This window comes from Neoarius graeffei, chromosome 21 (genome assembly GCF_027579695.1).
Source record: "Neoarius graeffei isolate fNeoGra1 chromosome 21, fNeoGra1.pri, whole genome shotgun sequence".
NCBI lineage: Eukaryota > Metazoa > Chordata > Actinopteri > Siluriformes > Ariidae > Neoarius > Neoarius graeffei.
This window is the reverse complement of record NC_083589.1, coordinates 36,793,602-36,812,960: the sequence shown is the minus strand read 5'-3', so window position 1 is coordinate 36,812,960 and position 19,359 is coordinate 36,793,602. Positions and strand designations below refer to the sequence as shown.

At 43.6% G+C, this 19,359-nt stretch overlaps 1 protein-coding gene across 1 annotated transcript in view; it reads left to right on the top strand.

The window, feature by feature from the left end:
- Window positions 1–8,240: 8,240 nt before the first annotated feature.
- The window catches only part of cerk (ceramide kinase), a 58,133-nt gene continuing 47,014 nt past the window's right edge, over window positions 8,241–19,359 (top strand). The window contains exon 1 of the mRNA XM_060903059.1: window positions 8,241–8,576. Within this exon, the coding sequence (XP_060759042.1) occupies window positions 8,426–8,576 (151 nt within the window). The 5' untranslated portion in view covers window positions 8,241–8,425. The remainder of the gene's footprint in view (window positions 8,577–19,359) is intronic.

Here is a 19,359-nt window from a genome sequence, read left to right as displayed (position 1 = left end):
CTGTAAGAAATATGAATGTGAAAGAAATGAGCTTTATAAATCTCTCAGAATGGTTAATCATCACAATTTCACATTACCTGGTTTATTAGGGAGAGCATCAGGTCAGATGTATTGTTATGTTATCAAATTTCTGAAAGATTCAGAATTAGCTCAAAGAATATAAGGGTTTTTTTTCCTCCCTTATATCCCCTGTTCCACAGTCCAGCTCAGTCGGTGGCGGTAATGCACCTTTAAGTTGGTTTGCCAACTGCCATAAAACCTTAAAGAAGAAGAATAGGGGATTTTTTTTGTTTTGTTTTTTTAAATCACCCTGGATGTAATTCTACTCCATCACAGGACACCACGGATACACGCATTCATACCTCAGGGCAATTTTGAACTGAACAGTGGTGGGTTTCCCAAAAGCCTCTTTCTGCTAAGAGCATCTTAACTAGGAGAGTGTTCATTGTGCAGCTTGCTCTACCATTTAACGATGATCTTTGTGCTACGATACTTTTGGGAAACTCAGCATAGCTTGTTTTTGGACATTAGGAGGAAACCAGAGAACCTCGTGGAAACCCATGCAAACACAGAATGTACCAAACAGGAACCCAGAAGCAGGATTGAACTTGCAATCCTAAAGCTGTGAGGCAGAACCATTACCCGCTACACCACCATGCCACCCACTTCGACTTTATTCTTAACTAGAAAAGCACTCGGAGATCACAGACCTCCGCCAAGTATCCTTTAAAAAATCCAGGATCCAGAAGGTGATCCGGATCACCGCCACACTGTAAAAAATGTCCGTAGAATTAACAGTGAATTTATGTAAAATCATGACATAAAAAAACTGTAAATACAAAAACAATGAAGCAGTGTGTAATTTACATCAATATACTGTAAAACTCCTAACCAAATACCACTGTTAATTTAACAGTAAGAATATGTTGAATTGATCATATTTTTTTGTAGAATTTACAAATTGTTGTAGTTTAAACACAGAAAAACTGTAATACTAAAACAGAATGTGATAGTTAAAATTACATCATTGCCCTGTTAAAAAAATAAAAAAATGTCAGTAGAGTCTCTCCGGCACATTTCGTAAAACTCTAAATCAAATAAAATATCTGTCTAGTAGCTCATTGCTTGTAACCATCATTTTGGAGCCACAAAAACCAATAATCGAGAACACTCGCAATTCATTCCTAGATGCTTTTTTATTGTACAATGAATATCTGTAAAATTAACAGTTATGTATTGATTATTGTACATTGAATACCTGTAAAATTTACATTTAGTTTTCATTAATTGTACATGGAATCCCAGTGAAATGTACAAGTTATTCTGTAATGTTGCTTACATTTCACTGTATTTTTAACAGGATTATTCAGCTGCCAGTATTTTTCCGTAAAAACAATGGATTTTTTTTTTTTTACAGTGCAGAATTTAATGGATTGTTACTTGTGCCCAGTCACACCTCTGGAAAAAATTCAGAGCAATCCGTTCATTACTTTTTCCGTAATGTTGCTAACAGACAAACCAACAAACAAAAAACCAACACTACCGAAAACATAACCTCCTTGGCGGAGGTAATTAACTGACGACTTTATTGTTGAAGCCTTTATTTGTCACATGTTCACTCAAGCACAGTGAAATTCCTCCTCTGCATTTAACCCATCTGAACATACGCATGCACATACAAGTGAGCAATGAGCATACACACATATCCAAAGCAATGGGCAGCTATGCTATAGCACCCAGAGAGCAGTGGGGGGTTAGGTGCCTTGCTCAAGGGCACTTCCGCCATGATACAGAGGGAGTGAAAAGTGCTGTTCATTCACTGAACTCCGCTCACATTTTTCCTGCTGGTCCCAGGAATCGAACCAGTGACTCTTTGGGCCCACAGCTGCGTCTCAAAGCTTGAGGCCATGGCTGCTCCTGAGAATTTCACTTTTGTACTTTTTGTCCCAGTGTAAACTGTATGAATAGTACTGTGACAATAAACCAAAATCAAAGGGTAAATGCTGTATTACACCCTGTGTGTACTGTTCCATATTGGCATCCAACATGAGATTACTACATTGCTTTCAATGACGTTTTTTCCAACACGTTCAAATCTAAGGTATGAACATACCTTATATTGCCAAAAGTATTTGCTCACCCATCCAAATTATCGGAATCAGGTGTTCCAATCACTTCCATGGCCACAGGTGTATAAAATCAAGCACCTCGGCATGCAGACTGTTTTTACAGTTTGGAGCTGGCCCCTTCCTCTTCCAACATGACTGTGCACCAGTGCACAAAGCAAGGTGCATAAAGACATGGATGACAGAGTCTGGTGTGGATGAACTTGACTGGCCTGCACAGAGTCCTGACCTCAACCCGATAGAACACCTTTGGGATGAATTAGAGCGGAGACTGAGAGCCAGGCCTTCTCGTCCGACATCAGTGTGTGACCTCACAAATGCGCTTCTGGAAGAATGGTCAAAAATTCCCATAAACACACTCCTAAACCTTGTGGACAGCCTTCCCAGAAGAGTTAAAGCTGTTCTAGCTGCAAAGGGTGGACCGACGTCATATTGAACCCTATGGATTAGGAATGGGATGTCACTTAAGCTCATATGTGAGTCAAGGCAGGTGAGCAAATACTTTTGGCAATATAGTGTACTTAGTTGGAAGTCCAGTTGGAATTATAAGATTTTATTTGGTTTTTCATTCATTTATGGCATACACTCACCAGCCACTTTAGTAGAAACACCCATAAACCTGCTGTTTTATGCGGTTCTCTCATCAGCCGATCCCTTGACAGCAGCACAGTGCATAAAATCATGCAGATACAAATCAAGCGCTTCAGTTAATGTTCATTTCAAACATCAGAATGGGAAACATTGTGATCTCAAAGTGTGACTTTCACCGTGGCATGGGTGTTGGTGCCAGATGGACTGGTTTGAGTATTTCAGAAACTGCTGATCTCCTGGGGTTTTCATACACAACAGTTTCTAGAGTTTACACAGAATGATGCAAGGAAAAAAAAACATTGAGTGGGTGGAAATGCCTTGTTGTTAAGACAGGTCAGAGGAAAATAGCCAGATTGGTTTGAGCTGGAAGGCGATGGTCTCATCTCATCTCATTATCTATAGCCGCTTTATCCTGTCCCGCAGGGTCGCAGGCAAGCCAGAGCCTATCCCAGCTGACTACGGGCGAAAGGCGGGGTACACCCTGGACAAGTCGCCAGGTCATCACAGGGCTGACACATAGACACAGACAACCATTCACACTCACATTCACACCTACGGTCAATTTAGAGCCACCAATTAGCCTAACCTGCATGTCTTTGGACTGTGGAGGGAAACCGGAGCACCTGGAGGAAACCCACGCGGACACGGGGAGAACATGCAAACTCCGCACAGAAAGGCCCTCGCCGGCCGCTGGGATCGAACCCAGGACCTTCTTGCTGTGAGGTGACAGCGCTAACCACTACACCACCGTGTGGAAGCCGATAGTAACTCATATAATCACTCTTTAAAACCATGGTGAGCAGAAAAGCATCTCAGCATGCAACAGCAGATCATCACATTGGGTTCCATTCCTACAGCCAAGAACGGGAATCTTAGAATCAAGAACAAGTTCCTATTAAAGTCGCCTAACTGCATAAAACAGCAGCTGGACGGGTGTTCCTAATAAAGTGGCCAGGGAATGTATATGATATAGTTATGATGTCACCATATCGTTTGCCATCAAACATGGATTAGACTGGCATAAGCATAGTTTATTTTAACCTTCAAGAAATTCCTGCCACGATTTATGACTCTACAACAACACACACATTGACACTGGGGGCAAGTTAACATAGTCGGTTCAAATACCAGCATGTTTTGGGAGGCGGAAGGAAACCGGATAACCTGGAGGAATCTCACACAGACACAGGAAAAACATACAAAATTCCACCCAGACATTAACCCGAGCTCATACTTGAACCCAAGACCCCAGAGGAGTCTGACAGTAATCCTATTTGCTGGGGAATGTGCTACTCTCGTTTTCTTTTCTTTCTTTTTTTTTGAAAAAATAAAAAATAAAAATAACAGAAGAGTAAGATACAACATTATAATTCCAAAGTCTCTGTATATTGCTCAGTATTATCCAGTCTCATTGACCTCAAATCTCCGATACCGTGGAGTGTATCTTTGGTTAAATATTACCCCAGTTTTATTCGAAACAGCATGTTATCACAAAATGCTGAAGTAAGCTCTTACTACTCACATAAATCCCCACGGCGCACTGTGTGAGTAAGTGCCCTTGGTGAATGTCCAGACAATTTACCATTCTAATGTTCATTGTTAATGCTTTTGAAAAGAAAGAGCCGAAAGCCAGTATATGAAATTTGAACAAAGTTTTATCGAGTGGAACTGGACCAGTGCTTACTTATAATTAGCATTATAAGATTCCTCATATCTATGAAAACGTTGTTATTGTGGCATCGGTGAGGAAGAAGCTTGACCAAGACATTCAGTTTTTGTTATTGGTAACTCACACTTACAGTACAAATACAGGTTTGGTGGTTAGCCACAGAACTGGCTCAAACCCAACATGGCTTCAGAACAGTGAACATGGTCATAAATTGATGTGTAGATATAACACAGACACGGACAACACGTAAACACGTTTGTAAATTTACAGCAAACAATTACGCTCATAAAACAAAGGCATTAAACATCACGTCAACGAGGCAGCCACAAGGGCTCACAGCTACACTCAATAACACTTGTTTTAGCAACACTACAGTGTTGAATTCAAATGGTTAAGGGAACTAGAAAGCCATTGTCTGGACAAGGAATGGAGCCTGTGCCAGAATCCGATACCTTTGATCCATGACCTTCTGTCAAAAAGCAGTACTGTACTCTGAGGAATGAAAATAAAGTTTACAACTGCTTTCTGTTTGGGCAGACCAAAAGTTAGGTTAAGGGAGGCAGGGTGGTGTAGTGGTTAGCACTGTCATCTCACAGCAAGAAGGTTCCAGGTTTGAACCTCATGGCCGACGAGGGGCTTTTCTGTGTGGAGTTCGTGTGTTCTCCCCACGTCTGAGCGGGTTTCCTCCGGGTGCTTTGGTTTCCCCCATGGTCCAAGGACATGCAGTTAGTCTAACTGCAAACTCTAAATTGTCCATGACCGAAAGCAGTGCAGCAGAGGAGTGGCTTGCTGACTGTATGTACTTAGAAAAGGGACCCAACCCAGAACACACTGGATGGGCGAAGAAGAAGTAATTCATACAAATAATTAACAGGAGTACAGTGATGGCTCTATAGCAGTGGTTCTCAAAGTAAAACTCTATTAGCAGTGGTTCTCAAAGTACAGCTCTATTTGCAGTGGTTCTCAAAGTAAGGCTCTATTGTGGTGGTTCTCAAAGTACAGCTCTATAGCGGTGGTTCTCAAAGTAGAGCTCTATAGTGGTGGTTCTCAAAGTACAGCTCTATAGCGGTGGTTCTCAGAGTAGAGCTCTATAGCGGTGCTTCTCAAAGTAGAGCTCTATAGCGGTGCTTCTCAAAGTAAGGCTCTATAGCGTTGCTTCTCAAAGTAGAGCTCTATAGCGGTGCTTCTCAAAGTAGAGCTCTATAGCAGTGCTTCTCAAAGTAGAGCTCTATAGCAGTGGTTCTCAAAGTAAGGCTCTATTGCAGTGGCTCTCAAAGTAGAGCTCTATAGTGATGGTTCTCAAAGTAAGGCTCTATTGCAATAGTTCTCAAAGTAAGGCTCTATTGCAGTGGCTCTCAAAGTAGAGCTCTATAGCAGTTGTTCTCAAAGTACAGCTCTATAGCGGTGGTTCTCAAAGTAGAGCTCTATAGCGATGGTTCTCAAAGTAAGGCTCTATTGCGGTGGTTCTCAAAGAAGAGCTCTATAGTGGTGGTTCTCAAAGTAAGGCTCTATAGCGGTGGTTCTCAAAGTACAGCTCTATAGCGGTGGTTCTCAAAGTAAGGATCTATTGGAATAGTTCTCAAAGTAAGGCTCTATTGCAGTGGCTCTCAAAGTAGAGCTCTATAGCAGTTGTTCTCAAAGTACAGCTCTATAGCGGTGGTTCTCAAAGTAGAGCTCTATAGCGGTGGTTCTCAAAGTAGAGCTCTATAACGGTGGTTCTCAAAGTACAGCTCTATAGCGGTGCTTCTCAAAGTAGAGCTCTATAACGGTGGTTTTCAAAGTAAGGCTCTATAGCAGTGGTTCTCAAAGTAGAGCTCTATAGTGGTGGTTCTCAAAGTCAGGCTCTATAGCGGTGCTTCTCAAAGTAAAGCTCTATAGCAGTGGTTCCCAAAGTAAAGCTCTATGGCAGTGGTTCTCAAAGTACGGCTCTATAGCGGTGGTTCTCAAAATAAGGCTTTATAGCGGTGGTTCTCAAAGTAGAGCTCTATAGCTGTGGTTATCAAAGTAAGGCTCTATAACGGTGGTTCTCAAAGTAGAGCTCTATAGTGGTGGTTCTCAAAGTCAGGCTCTATAGCGGTGCTTCTCAAAGTAGAGCTCTATACTAGAGCTCTACAGTGGTTCCCAAAGTAGAGCTCTATGGCAGTGGTTCTCAAAGCAGAGCTCTATAGCTGTGGTTATCAAAGTAAGGCTCTATAGCGGTGGTTCTCAAAGTAAGGATCTATAGCGGTAGTTCTCAAAGTAAGGCTCTATTGCAGTGGTTCTCAAAATAGAGCTCTGTAGTGGTGCTTCTCAAAGTAGAGCTCTATAGCAGTGGTTCTCAAAGTACGGCTCTATAGAGGTGGTTCTCAGAGTAGAGCTCTATAGCGGTGCTTCTCAAAGTAGAGCTCTATAGCAGTGGTTCTCAAAGTACAGCTCTATAGAGGTGGTTCTCAGAGTAGAGCTCTATTGTGGTGCTTCTCAAAGTAGAGCTCTACAGCAGTGGTTCTCAAAGTATGGCTCTATAGAGGTGGTTCTCAGAGTAGAGCTCTATTGTGGTGCTTCTCAAAGTAGACCTCTATAGCAGTGGTTCTCAAAGTATGGCTCTATAGCAGTGGTTCTCAAAGTATGGCTCTATAGAGGTGGTTCTCAGAGTAGAGCTCTATTGTGGTGCTTCTCAAAGCAGAGCTCTATAGCAGTGGTTCTCAAAGTACGGCTCTACAGCGGTGGTTCTCAGAGTAGAGCTCTATAGCGGTGCTTCTCAAAGTAGACCTCTATAGCAGTGGTTCTCAAAGTATGGCTCTATAGCGGTGGTTCTCAGAGTAGAGCTCTATTGTGGTGCTTCTCAAAGTACGGCTCTATAGAGGTGGTTCTCAAGCTCTATTGTAGTGCTTCTCAAAGTAGAGCTCTATAGCAGTGGTTCTCAAAGTACGGCTCTATTGCAGTGGTTCTCAGAGTAGAGCTCTATAGCGGTGCTTCTCAAAGTAGAGCTCTATAGCGGTGCTTCTCAAAGTAGAGCTCTATAGCAGTGGTTCTCAAAGTACGGCTCTATTGCAGTGGTTCTCAGAGTAGAGCTCTATAGCGATGCTTCTCAAAGTAGAGCTCTATAGCAGTGGTTCTCAGAGTAGAGCTCTATTGTGGTGGTTCTTAAAGTAGTTTAAGTTTTTCCTTGAATTCATTTGTGGACAGAAGCCTGAGCTCAGCCTTGAACCCAGGAGGAGTGAAGGACCCTGGAGCAGCAGCACGCCCCACTGTGACACTCTGACAGACAGTGCCTGGAATTAAATGGGTTTAATCCAAACCTCATTCATTCATAAATAAGTCGCATATAAAATGTTCATGAACAGAAAAATATCTGGCTGTAATAAATCTCCAAAAATGATTGTACACATTTGAAAAATCTTCCGAGAATAAATGCTTTGAGGAGGTCTGTGGAATGTATTTTCTTTTCTTTGACAGTCCCGAGCTCTGCAGATATGACAAAGCTTCCTCTGTTTCTGCTCCAGACCTGCACTTATTCACTCATTTCTCATTTCCCTGTTGCTCTTACAGCAAGTTTTAGCATCGCCGTTCGGACAGTCCAGAGGATAGGACCGCCCACACTGAATTGCGTCACTCGGGCAGGCGCGTTTAGTGTCTATTATTGGTATCTAGTAACGTCACACAATGAAGTTCAGACTTTTAAAGGTGTGTTTTTTTCAGCGTGACTTGTTTATTACAAACAAACAAACAAACAAGAACCTTCCAGGGCCTCGTAAAGCTCCCGTGCACAGTCTGTGCGCATGCGTGCATGAACCCGCCCCCGACGTAAACCCCGCCTCCGCCCCTGCGTGCTCACGTAAACGGATTTGCGTGTAGACGCAAAAGCGCTCGAGCTCTGTCCGTCAGTGTTGTTTTATTCGAGACAGCAGAAACCGCTATGTGTGATGGCGGTCTGTGAGCGCGGCGCCGGGGGAAACTGAGCCTTTCAACAGCGAGTAGCTTATTCAGGTCGGTTTGAAGATGAAGTTCAGATAACTACGGTTTAAAGTGGGCCGGGAAGAGTTTCTTTTCACGGAGGGAAATGGAAAAGCCGCCGCTGTTGTTTTCCTCTCAGCTGAGCCTCCACAACCGGCTCTGTGAGGCGACTTTAAACAGCGCTTTTCTCTCCTGGAAAGAGGTCGAAACGAGACAAAAGCGGGCCGCTGGCGGTGTGTACGGTCCTCTGAAGGCTGGTAAGGTTTAAATTAGTCGAATAAATTCGGACTTTTTTTCCCCTCAGGAGTCTTTAAACACTTCTTTGTTTGGTTAACTCTGTGTGCTATCTGCTGCGCGCGCATGCGTGCTTGCGTTCACTTTATTACACAGCATGGCATGTTATCTCATCTCATCTCATCTCATTATCTCTAGCCGCTTTATCCTTCTACAGGGTCGCAGGCAAGCTGGAGCCTATCCCAGCTGACTACGGGTGAAAGGCGGGGTACACCCTGGACAAGTCGCCAGGTCATCACAGGGCTGACACATAGACACAGACGACCATTCACATTCACACCTACGGTCAATTTAGACTCACCAGTTAACCTAACCTGCATGTCTTTGGACTGTGGGGGAAACCGGAGCACCCGGAGGAAACCCACGTGGACAACATGCAAACTCCGCACAGAAAGGCCCTCGCCTTTCTGGTCACGGGGCTCGAACCCGGACCTTCTTGCTGTGAGGCGACAGCGCTAACCACTACACCACAGTGCCGCCATAATAACATATATCAAAATCAACAGGAGCAGTAAAAGAGCATTGAGCATGTCCTGTATAGACTTAAAAGGAGCATTCAGTCAATATCTCGCCCAGATCTTACTTTGTATACTGTAAGTTCACTGCAGGGCTTGAGTTCCTACTCCATCCACAAGAAAGAAAGAAAGACAGCTGCAGGCCTGAGCTGAATGCTGACTAAAGGACAGGAAAGAGGACAGAGATGCGGTAGGTGTAAGCAGTGCTCACTGTCCTCAAGAGGAGGCTGACCTTTGGAGTCATATGTCCTCATGGTTCATTTACTGTCTGCGCTATAAATAATGCTCGACAGAGATCTTTTACCTTTATTCCCCCTTCCAGTGTTTCTATTGAAGAAGAAACCTTTGTCACATGCACACTTCAAGCCCAGTGAAATTCATCCTCTGCATACAACCTATCTGAAGCAGTGAACACGCACGCAGATTGTGGGGGAAACCCATGAGGACATGGGGAGAACATGCAAACTCCACACAGAAAGGCCCTTGCAGGCTGCTGGGTTCGAACCCGGAGCCTTCTTGCTGTGAGGCGACCGTGCTAACCACTACACCACCGTGCCGCCCGTAATTATTCTCCTACTACTCCACTGTTAAAATGCATATCACGGGTAAATTCAGGAGGAAGATCAAGGTAATTTTCCTATTTTCCTAGCGTTGATTTTCAGGCGGCACGGTGGTGTAGTGGTTAGTGCTGTCGCCTCACAGCAAGAAGGTCCGGGTTCAAGCCCTGTGGCCGGCGAGGGCCTTTCTGTGTGGAGTTTGCATGTTCTTCCCGTGTCTGCGTGGGTTTCCTCCGGGTGCTCCGGTTTCCCCCACAGTCCAAAGACATGCAGGTTAGGTTAACTGGTGACTCTAAATTGACCGTAGGTGTGAATGGTTGTTTGTCTATGGTGGTGTTTACATTAGACCGTATCCATCTCATTTTCGTCGCGGATGCACTGTCCTTTCACATTAAAACGCCGGGAAACGACTCCACAGGCGGAACAACTTGAATCCGCCAGGGCCCACGTATTCAACCCAGGTCATATCTGATCCGGTGCTGTGTAAACATTGAGATACGAGGAAACGCAGTGCTGAGCTCTAGCTGACGTCGTCATTGGACAACGTCACTGTGACATCCACCTTCCTGATTCGCTGGCGTTGTTCATGCCACGTTGGTCATGTGAAGCGACTGCTGAAAAACGGCGCGGACTTCACTTCCTGCTATTGTTTCCGCCTTGTATCACCTTTTTGTTTTTCATTAGAGAGTATAAAAGTATGAATATAATGCTTTGCTTTGTCATTCTTAATGTTGTTCATAGTAAGATGCAAATACTGCCCATTGTGTAGTTATGATTGTCTTGAGGCTTGCCATCCTTCCACTTGCAAGTGGTGAGTGACTTGCGCATGCCCGATATGCACTGGGATCACACACACAGCGGCTCAGTCCCAAATCACTGCTCGTGTGCTTCACTCGCGCGCTCTGTGAGCTGCGCAGGGCCGGGGTGCGCACCCTCCAGAGGGCACTCGCTGTTCAGGGCGGAGTGATTTGGAGCGCAGCCGCTGAGGAGGAAGCGCTGAGCTGCACTGACACAACTTACGTGGTCATGTGATTAGCGTATCCGTGTATTGGCGTTGCTGTGTGCACGCGAATCGTTTTAAAAACGTTAATCTGATGATCCGCTGATACGGTCTAATATAAACACCACCTGTGTGTCAGCCCTGTGATGACCTGGCGACTTGTCCAGGGTGTACCCTGCCTCTTGCCTGTAGTCAGCTGGGATAGGCTCCAGCTTGCCTGCTTTATCCTGTTCTACAGGGTCGCAGCTAGAGATAATGAGATGAGACACTGATTTTCGTTACGTCGCGTGCGAGACGCCTCCCTCTGAATCCTATGTCAGCGCTGGTTTGTTTATGAGAAAACGACCTGGTGGTTTTCTGCGAGTTTCTTCAACGTTATTGCATAATTATTAAAATGGTTAACAGATGTATCGTAGGAGGGTGTAGCAACACCAATCTTGATGGGATTAGTACTCATCGTTTTCCAAAAGACCGGACAATGAGAGAGAAATGGGAGCGCTTGGTCTACACAGGCTGTGCACTGAAACCGTGCAAAGCTCGCGCAGCCTGCTGGCGCTTCCGCAGGTGATGTCATGAATCTGGCTCCAGACTCCCTTGGGATTTTTCCAGACGCCTTTTGTTTTTATTTTGTTTTTCTGCTGTAGACAGATGGCCTTGTGCAAAATTACCCTTCTGGATGAGTGTGTAAAGCAGGGGTGTCCAAACTGATCCATAAAGGGCCGTGTGGCTGCAGGTTTTCATTCCAGCCATGCAGCAGCACACCTGATTTGGCTCATTCAATCAACTGACACACCCACCCTTTAATCAAGGGTGGGTGTGGCTGCAAGTATTTGACTGTGTGAAGACAGTTCAGTTGATTGAATGAGCCAAGTCAGGTGTGCTGCTGCATGGCTGGAATGAAAACCTGCAGCCACACGGCCCTTTATGGATCAGTTTGGACACCCCTGGTGTAAAGGGACATACCTTCATATAAAAAAACAAAATTGGTCCAGAATATGCACTTTAAGCTGTTACCCAGAAGGCCTGCAGACTCTCTTCACTGTAAACATATGACACAATGCTTCCCTTTTCTTGTTTTCACAGGGTTTTTTTTTTTTTTTTGGGCAGTAGTTTTGTTTTGTTCAGAAGTTGACCACGGCGTAAATTCCAGACCCTGTGTATCTCTGAACAATGCTTGAGTCAAAATCTGAATCAGGTTTATTGGCCAAGTACATTTTTTTCTCTCTCTCTCTCTCTCACGCGAGTACACACACACAGAGAATTTGCTTCCAGTCGTTGGTGTGTGTATCTCAATACAGGGGAGGGGGGGAAAAGTGTCAATATATGTAATGTAGAATATAGACATATGCAGTTTACAATAACTAGTGTAACTATTATACAATATACAGTAGGGATGTCCCGATCAGGTTTTTTTGCCCTCCGATCCGATACCGATCATTTGATTTTGAGTATCTGCCGATACCGAGTCCCGATCCGATACTTCTTATAATCCATAAAAAATAATAAAGACGAGGAAAGAAACGGATCCAGGATGTTCCTCATTTTTTTTAATTTAACACCTTATTTTAACATCCAACAACTCCGTTAGCAAACAGAGCACTTACGTGAGGTAGTTTGAACAATAAATAACATAAATTAAAAACATAACCTTAAAATACCTGGCAGGAATGTAAACAAATAAAAAAAAATAATAATAAAACTGCCACAGTGCCAGTAATTTGCTTTTAAGAATGCATCTCACAGTAGTATACAGTAATTTCAATTAAGGAAATGAACGTTTTTCTTGATGAAAACAAGCATTTCTACCCTTTCAGGTTTGAGCCTGTTTTTGTCATCCAACACGTTTGCAACAGCACTAAAAACTCGCTGTATTGTGTCGGGTGTTTGTTTTTCAGGTGCCGTATCAGGTTTGTTGTATTAAATGCGGCCCTTTCTTGTCCACCCCTTGAAATTCCAACTTTACATATTTCACAGTTTGCTATGGCAATGTTGTCATCAACTTTGAAATACTGCCACACCGCAGACATGCTTTGCTTTCCGCTTCGAACTGCTTCCGTGTTCAACTTCGCCGGCAACAGGCAGCCAATAACCAATAGCGTCTCCGCTACAAAGTGAGGTCATGCTGCACGCGTTGATGTTGCTGTGTTGAGACAAGAGGTCTGGTCTCACTCTGTGCCAACGCATAGCTATTGATGTGTTAAAAATGAGAATATATTATATCGATATATATCCGATCCCTGATCGGGAGGTAATGCCCGATTCCGATCGAGTCTGAAACCACGTGATCGGGCCCGATTTCCGATCACGTGATCGGATCGGGACATCCCTAATATACAGTGTTTTCCCAAGAAAAAAAATTAAAGCCCTAAATTCTGGCATGATAATACACAGACAATTGAGCGCCAATGGCGTAAAGCGAAACTAGGGGGGTTCATTTAAAAAAATTTCAATTTTTTTTTTAAAAAAATAGATGCTCTCATGCATTTTCAGGGTCTCGGAGGTTTTAGATCCATGATTATAGGATAGATTTTACCAGTGTTTCAATGATTCCTGTCCTAAATAGTATTAATGTATACACATTTGAAATTTCACCTTAAAGTTCAACATGCAAGTTAAACTCTTTTGTTATAGATTACTTGGGTATATGATAGATTGAAAATCTACGGGGTTCCCTTAATTATCTATGATCAAGTAGTGTTGTAACAAAAATGTGCATGAAAATATGAACAGTGGTTTGCTCCATCTTATGCATGACCTCCTGTTGATCACAAAGGGATCTGAACCTGCTCTGAAGCCTTATGCGCCTCGCCTCATCTATACGCTCTTGCCAGTATCTGTTGGCGTTGTCGGTGACAACAAGCCACAGCACCAAGACCAGCAACACTAACGACTCCATGTTTATTGTTTACTATCCGGGTCGTGAGACTACCGCTTAAAAGGTTACCGATGTCACTGTTTGCGCCGCCTAACGACATCACGTGACGTCCACCCACTTTCGCTAACTCCACCCAATGTGTCCACCCACTTCCAGCCAGCACGGTTCAGCGCGGTTGTAGTCGAAATGCAACTCCAACAGCCCCACTCAGCTCGACTCAGCCCAACTCGGCACGGCTCAGCCCAACTCAGCACCGCACGGCTCAGCCCAACTCAGCCGCGTTGGTAGTGGAAAAGCGGCATATGTGTCAGCCCTGTGATGACCTGGCGACTTGTCCAGGGTGTACCCCGCCTTTCGCCCGTAGTCAGCTGGGATAGGCTCCAGCTTGCCTTGCGACCCTGTAGAACAGGATAAAGCGGCTAGAGATAATGAGATGAGATGAGATTTCTGTTCTGTAATTTTCAAACTTCTTTGAGCTTTTGAACCAGTCTTAAAAAAAAAAAAAAAATTCAACAAATTTTCATGCTAAAAGATGAAGAATGTAAACAAACTGGCAAAATGAGCAACTTGTGGGAAAAAAATGCTAAAATAATTCTTGAAAAATAAAAATCCGAGACGTTCTTACCTTTTTTTTTTTTTTTTTTTTGTGGTCCAAATCTTGCGCTCTGATTAGCTGGTGAGCGGGTCCGTGTCCTATGGTACAGACCCAAGTTACGGACGTCTGGCAACTCGCTCGTTCACAACAAGCAGTGTAGAATTTTTTGTCAGCATTTTTTTTTTTTTTAATTATCAAAAATATAAAATTTTTGCCAGCACTTCTCAGGAGAATAGCATTAATTTTACAGCATGGATAGCAATAACGACAGTCTTCACAGCGAAAGCGAGTTTTACTACCCTGAGGAAGAAGAAATAAAAGAGAATGTTTCAGGAGAAAGCTAAAACCTGTAATTTGCTAACACGGAGCAAAACATGGCTGAATCCTGAATGACTCAAATGGGGGGCTACATAGGTGGCAAAATGTAGCTTTTTTTTTTTTTTTTTTTCCCCCCCCCTGCCATGGAAGTGCACTTGCATACCAAGGAGAAAGCAATTTGCATTCCAGCTGTGAATGAGGATTCAAAATGGCGGCTCGGCTCAGTTTTCCCTTTCGGATGCTCTTGTTTTCTGTTAGAATTTGGTAAAGAAAAAAATAAATATTATTTACCAGCTTAAGGTCGGTCCGTATGGTTAAATATTGTGACCTCGGCTTTGAACACTGATCTCAGCCCAGAGGGCCTCGCTCAGTACTTTCAAGACCTTGGTCATGGTGTGTGTGTATAATTAATTTTTATATAATATAAATTTATTTTTATATATATATATATATATATATATATATATATATATATATATATATATATATATATATAAAATTTATTTTATATGTAGGGTTTTGTTTTCAAGTAGAGTTTTTATTTTGTCCTCGGTTGGTTCAGCAACACGCTTTGCCATTTTGTTTTTCTCTACTTACAGTATATGAGCTGATAGTCTAGTAGTAGAGTAGCCAATCAGAGTGCACGATTGCTCATATCCAGTGAATGTGGATAGAATATTTATATTGTGCATAAAAATATCTAGATCAGTTATATACAGTATACATTATATGATGGCATATAATTTACAGTGTATGCTATCAACGATATAAACAGTACACGCACGCAGACAATATGCAGGATATTTATTTACAAGACACAATATATTAAAAGTATACACGACAGTCAGAGTGCCATGAGGTAGCGCAAACAGCAGTATGCAGGAGATACAAGTGGTACAGTAGTATAATGGCAAGGATGGTTCAGGTCAGAGATTTACGGTGTTGATGGCACAGGGAAAGAAGCTGCTCTTCTGTCTGGTGGTTCTGATTCGTGGTGCTCTATCGCACCAGGTGGAGGGGAGGAGTTGGAAAAGGTTGTGACCAGGGTGTAAGGAGTCCGTCATGATTTTCTCTGCCCACTTCCTGGTTCGTGAAATGAAATCCTGGAGGCTGGACAGAGGAGCACCAATCATCCTTTCTGCTGACCTTACTGTTCGCTGCAGACTGTTCCTGTCCTGTTTTGTGGCTGCTCCAAGCCGGACCGGGATGGCTGTGCACAGGACGGATTCGATGACGGTAGTATAGAACTGTTCGTGACAGACTGTACTTTGAGTTGCTGCAGAAAGTACGTCCTCTGCTGGGCTTTTTTTAAAGATGGAGTTGTTGTTGTTGGAGCCCCATCGCAAGTCTTGAGATGGGAGTTCCCAGGAACTTTAAAGGTCTCCGCAGTTGACACGAGGCTGCTGCATGTCGTGAGGGGGAGCATCGCAGAGCGGTGTCTCCTGAAGTCCACGGTCATCTCCACTGTTTTGAGTGTGTTTAGTTGCAGATTATTCTGACTGCACCAGAACACCAGCTGTTTAATCTTCTGCCTGTATGCAGACTTGCAGCCATCTTGGATGAGGCCTCATCATGTGTATATTGAGAGAGCACCAGTTGTCTTCCTCCATGGCACCAAGCATTGTGTGCTGCTCAGTTTACGAACAAACTGACTGAAATATTGAGAATAAAATCCAAGAACACGTGGTTGACTGATTTTGACCGTAACAGTGTTTTATAGGAAAGACACCTGCATGTTTTTGCTTATTTTATTTTTCTCTCCCCCCCCCCCTTTTTTTTCTGTGTTTTTGTGTAGTTTGATGTTTGAGTGTTTTGTCCGCCAGTTGTAGTGTAGCTCCGGACCCAGTTTTGGGTGTCGGTTCCCTCCAGGCCTTGGTTCACTGTGGGTGATGCCTGTGCTCCCAGCTATGGACTGCAGCGAGCTCGTTGCTCATTTTAACATCGTGGTTGTCCAGCGCTCTGTGCTTTAGTGCTTGGCGTGATGTTCCAAGCGATGTTGCTCGGTTGTGTCGCGGCGGCTGTGCAGGCGGTTTGGGACATACCAGCGCTCTGAGTGGCGGTGCTTCTGTGCTCGCTTTGTGGATCCATGGCGTGGTGTTCGAGCGATGTTGCTGGTGGTGTCACGGCGGCTGTGCTGGAGGTGTGGGACTTGTTTTCATATGTCTTTAGGTGGGACTGTAGCCACTACACCACTGGAATGACCTCCTGACCTCTCTTTGGTGGACTTTTTTTCTGCCTATAGTTGTAAAGTGACCTTGGGTTTTGAGAAAGGCGCTATATAAATTGAAACTTATTATTATTATTATTATTATTATTATGTGTGTCTTGTAATAATAGGTTTCACCATAGAAATGTCAGTGAGCCCAGTGGCCTAGAATACAAAAGTGCACTCGCTACCTGGATTTCTTTTCCTCCGAAAGCCTGCACACACCTTTTCCCAGGGGTTGTGCTGCTTTGGAATTGAGTTTCTTTCCTTCCTTCACTGGATACTGTCGAGGCCCTTGCTTTTGTTACTTGGAAACCTGAATGCTGAAAAGGTTTGACTACTAAGGCCTCATTCAGACTTGATATTAAGAGGCGTCTCGGGTGATCAGATCACAAGTGGACAGCACTACATGCAGCTCTGAGCAAGGTCCAATGCGTCTCATGATCCGTTCACATCCCTATAATAATAATAATAATTTTTTTTTTTTTTAAAAAGCCTAGTTGTCTGTGTGCAGCCATGTTTATATTAATGCTGGTGTTTTTATCGTTTCTAAAGTAACAATTTGTCCAGGGAATTGTATGGCGGGTAATCCATATCATCTTCAACCTAATAATAATAATAATAACCATAGAATCACTGATATTTTTTAAGCGTTCTGTTCGATGTTGCTTTAACCTGGTATAGAAGGAGTCTCGGGTGTCTGTACTGTGTCTTTTGTAATGGTTTACAAGTGAAGAGTTTTCAGGGAAGAGGACTTTGCTACTTCTCAGTAACTTGTCCCGGTAAACAAGCTGTATCGTTTCTCTTTTTTAAAAAAAAAAAGGGAAGAACTTCAGCTGAATAGGAGTGAAGAAAACCGAGGTTGTATATTAATTGTCCAAGCCCGTTCTAGTGTCGTGGTTTTTAATAACTAGCCTCTTTAAGAAAATGGCGTGTTTTAGTTTTATTTCATTAGGAATTAATGTTTCATTACAGTACTCTTAAAAGCTGCAGCACATTTTGCAGTGATGGTTATGATGTTGGACTGATGGAGTGTCGGGCTTGGATGTGGCAGATTTACAGTGTGGCCGGGTAATAGAGGCTATTATATGGTCGTGCAAAGATAAGTTTATCTCCAAGTGGTGAATGTATATTTCAGGAATGGGTGAAGCATTTTTCAACACGAGAAGATAAGCTTCATATCTTCAAGCCACAGTGTAATGTTCTTTATATTATATGGACACGTCGACAAAAAAATATGAAAGTTAATCAAAAGTATTTTAATTTTGAACAGGTTTGCCATTTTGACAACACGAGTCTAGTCAGCAAGAAAACGCTGGGAGTGACGGCATCGGAGTGAAATATCGGGAATTATTATACATACAGGACACTTGTTTTTTTTTTTTTTTATGCAATAAAAACATGTTCTATTCCCTTCTAGTGGTTTTATTGATGGCATGCAATGTTGTCATCGCTTTTGTTCCGTGTCTTTCGCCAGTCAACCTGATGGAGAATGAGCTTGCGATATTGTTACAAGATAACATGACGTCACATGTCAGAGATGTAAAACTTCCGTGTTAGCGAGCGACAGTGACCATTTGTAAACAAACATGGCCACCAGGTTTGCATCGTTAAAGAATAGATTTTGAGAGAATTTTGGCTGCCAGGTAACTCAATTGTGTTTAGCTGTCGATGTTGATTTTAAAAGTAAATTACACAGAGGAAAAAAAATAATAATATTCGGCTTGACTGCGCAAGCATTGGCCTTTGCTAACACTATACTGACTGGAAGGTAAGTGGACTGCCGTGTGAACAGCACGGAGTTGTGGGTAAGCTAGCGTTGGCCTTTGCTAAGGCTACTGCTACACTGACTGGAAGGTAACTGGACTGCCGTGCTAACAGCACAGTCGTGGGTCAGCTAGCATTGTCTTTCTGTAAGGCTACTGCTCCATTGGCTGGAAGGTAACTGGACTGCTGTGCTAACAGCACTGATGCCTCTTTTCCACCAAATCAGTTCCAGGGCTGGTTCGGAGCCAGTGCTGGTGCTGGTTCACAACTCGTTCAACTTGCGAGCCAGCTGAGAACCAGTTTGCTTTTCCATAGCTCACGGTGCTAAGGGAAGCCACGTCAGTTACGTCACTGTATACGTCAGTTACGGCGCTACGTTTGCATAAACCTTGGCGTGAATATCGAAGCAAAAACAACGCAGAAGAAGCAGCAGCAGCAACAACAATAATAATAATCGATGACTTCGCGTTTGTACAGCTGCTGCTTCTCGTCACTTAAAAATGGCGATCTTTCGCGGTCTTATTGTTGTTGGTCTTAACAACTCCGCCCCCCCGCTGACTTAACCGGTTCTTTCCTCTGGCCCAGCAGAGAGTTGGTGCTAGCCTGGAACCGGTTTTTCTGGCCCCAGAGCCAGTTCTTTGTCAGTGGAAACAGAAAACCCGGTTCCAAACTAAGCACTGGCCCCGAACCAGCCCTGGAACTGCTTCGGTGGAAAAGGGGCATGAGTCACGGGTAAGCTAGCATTGGCCTTCGCTAACGGTACTGCTACGCTGGCTGAAAGGTGACTGGGCTGCCGTGCTAACAGCACTGAGTCATGGGTCAGCTAGCAGTGGCCTTCGCTAGCGCTACTGCTACACCAGCTGGAAGGTAAATTGTTATTGGACAGAATTGCTAAATTAAAGCAGTCAAGTGT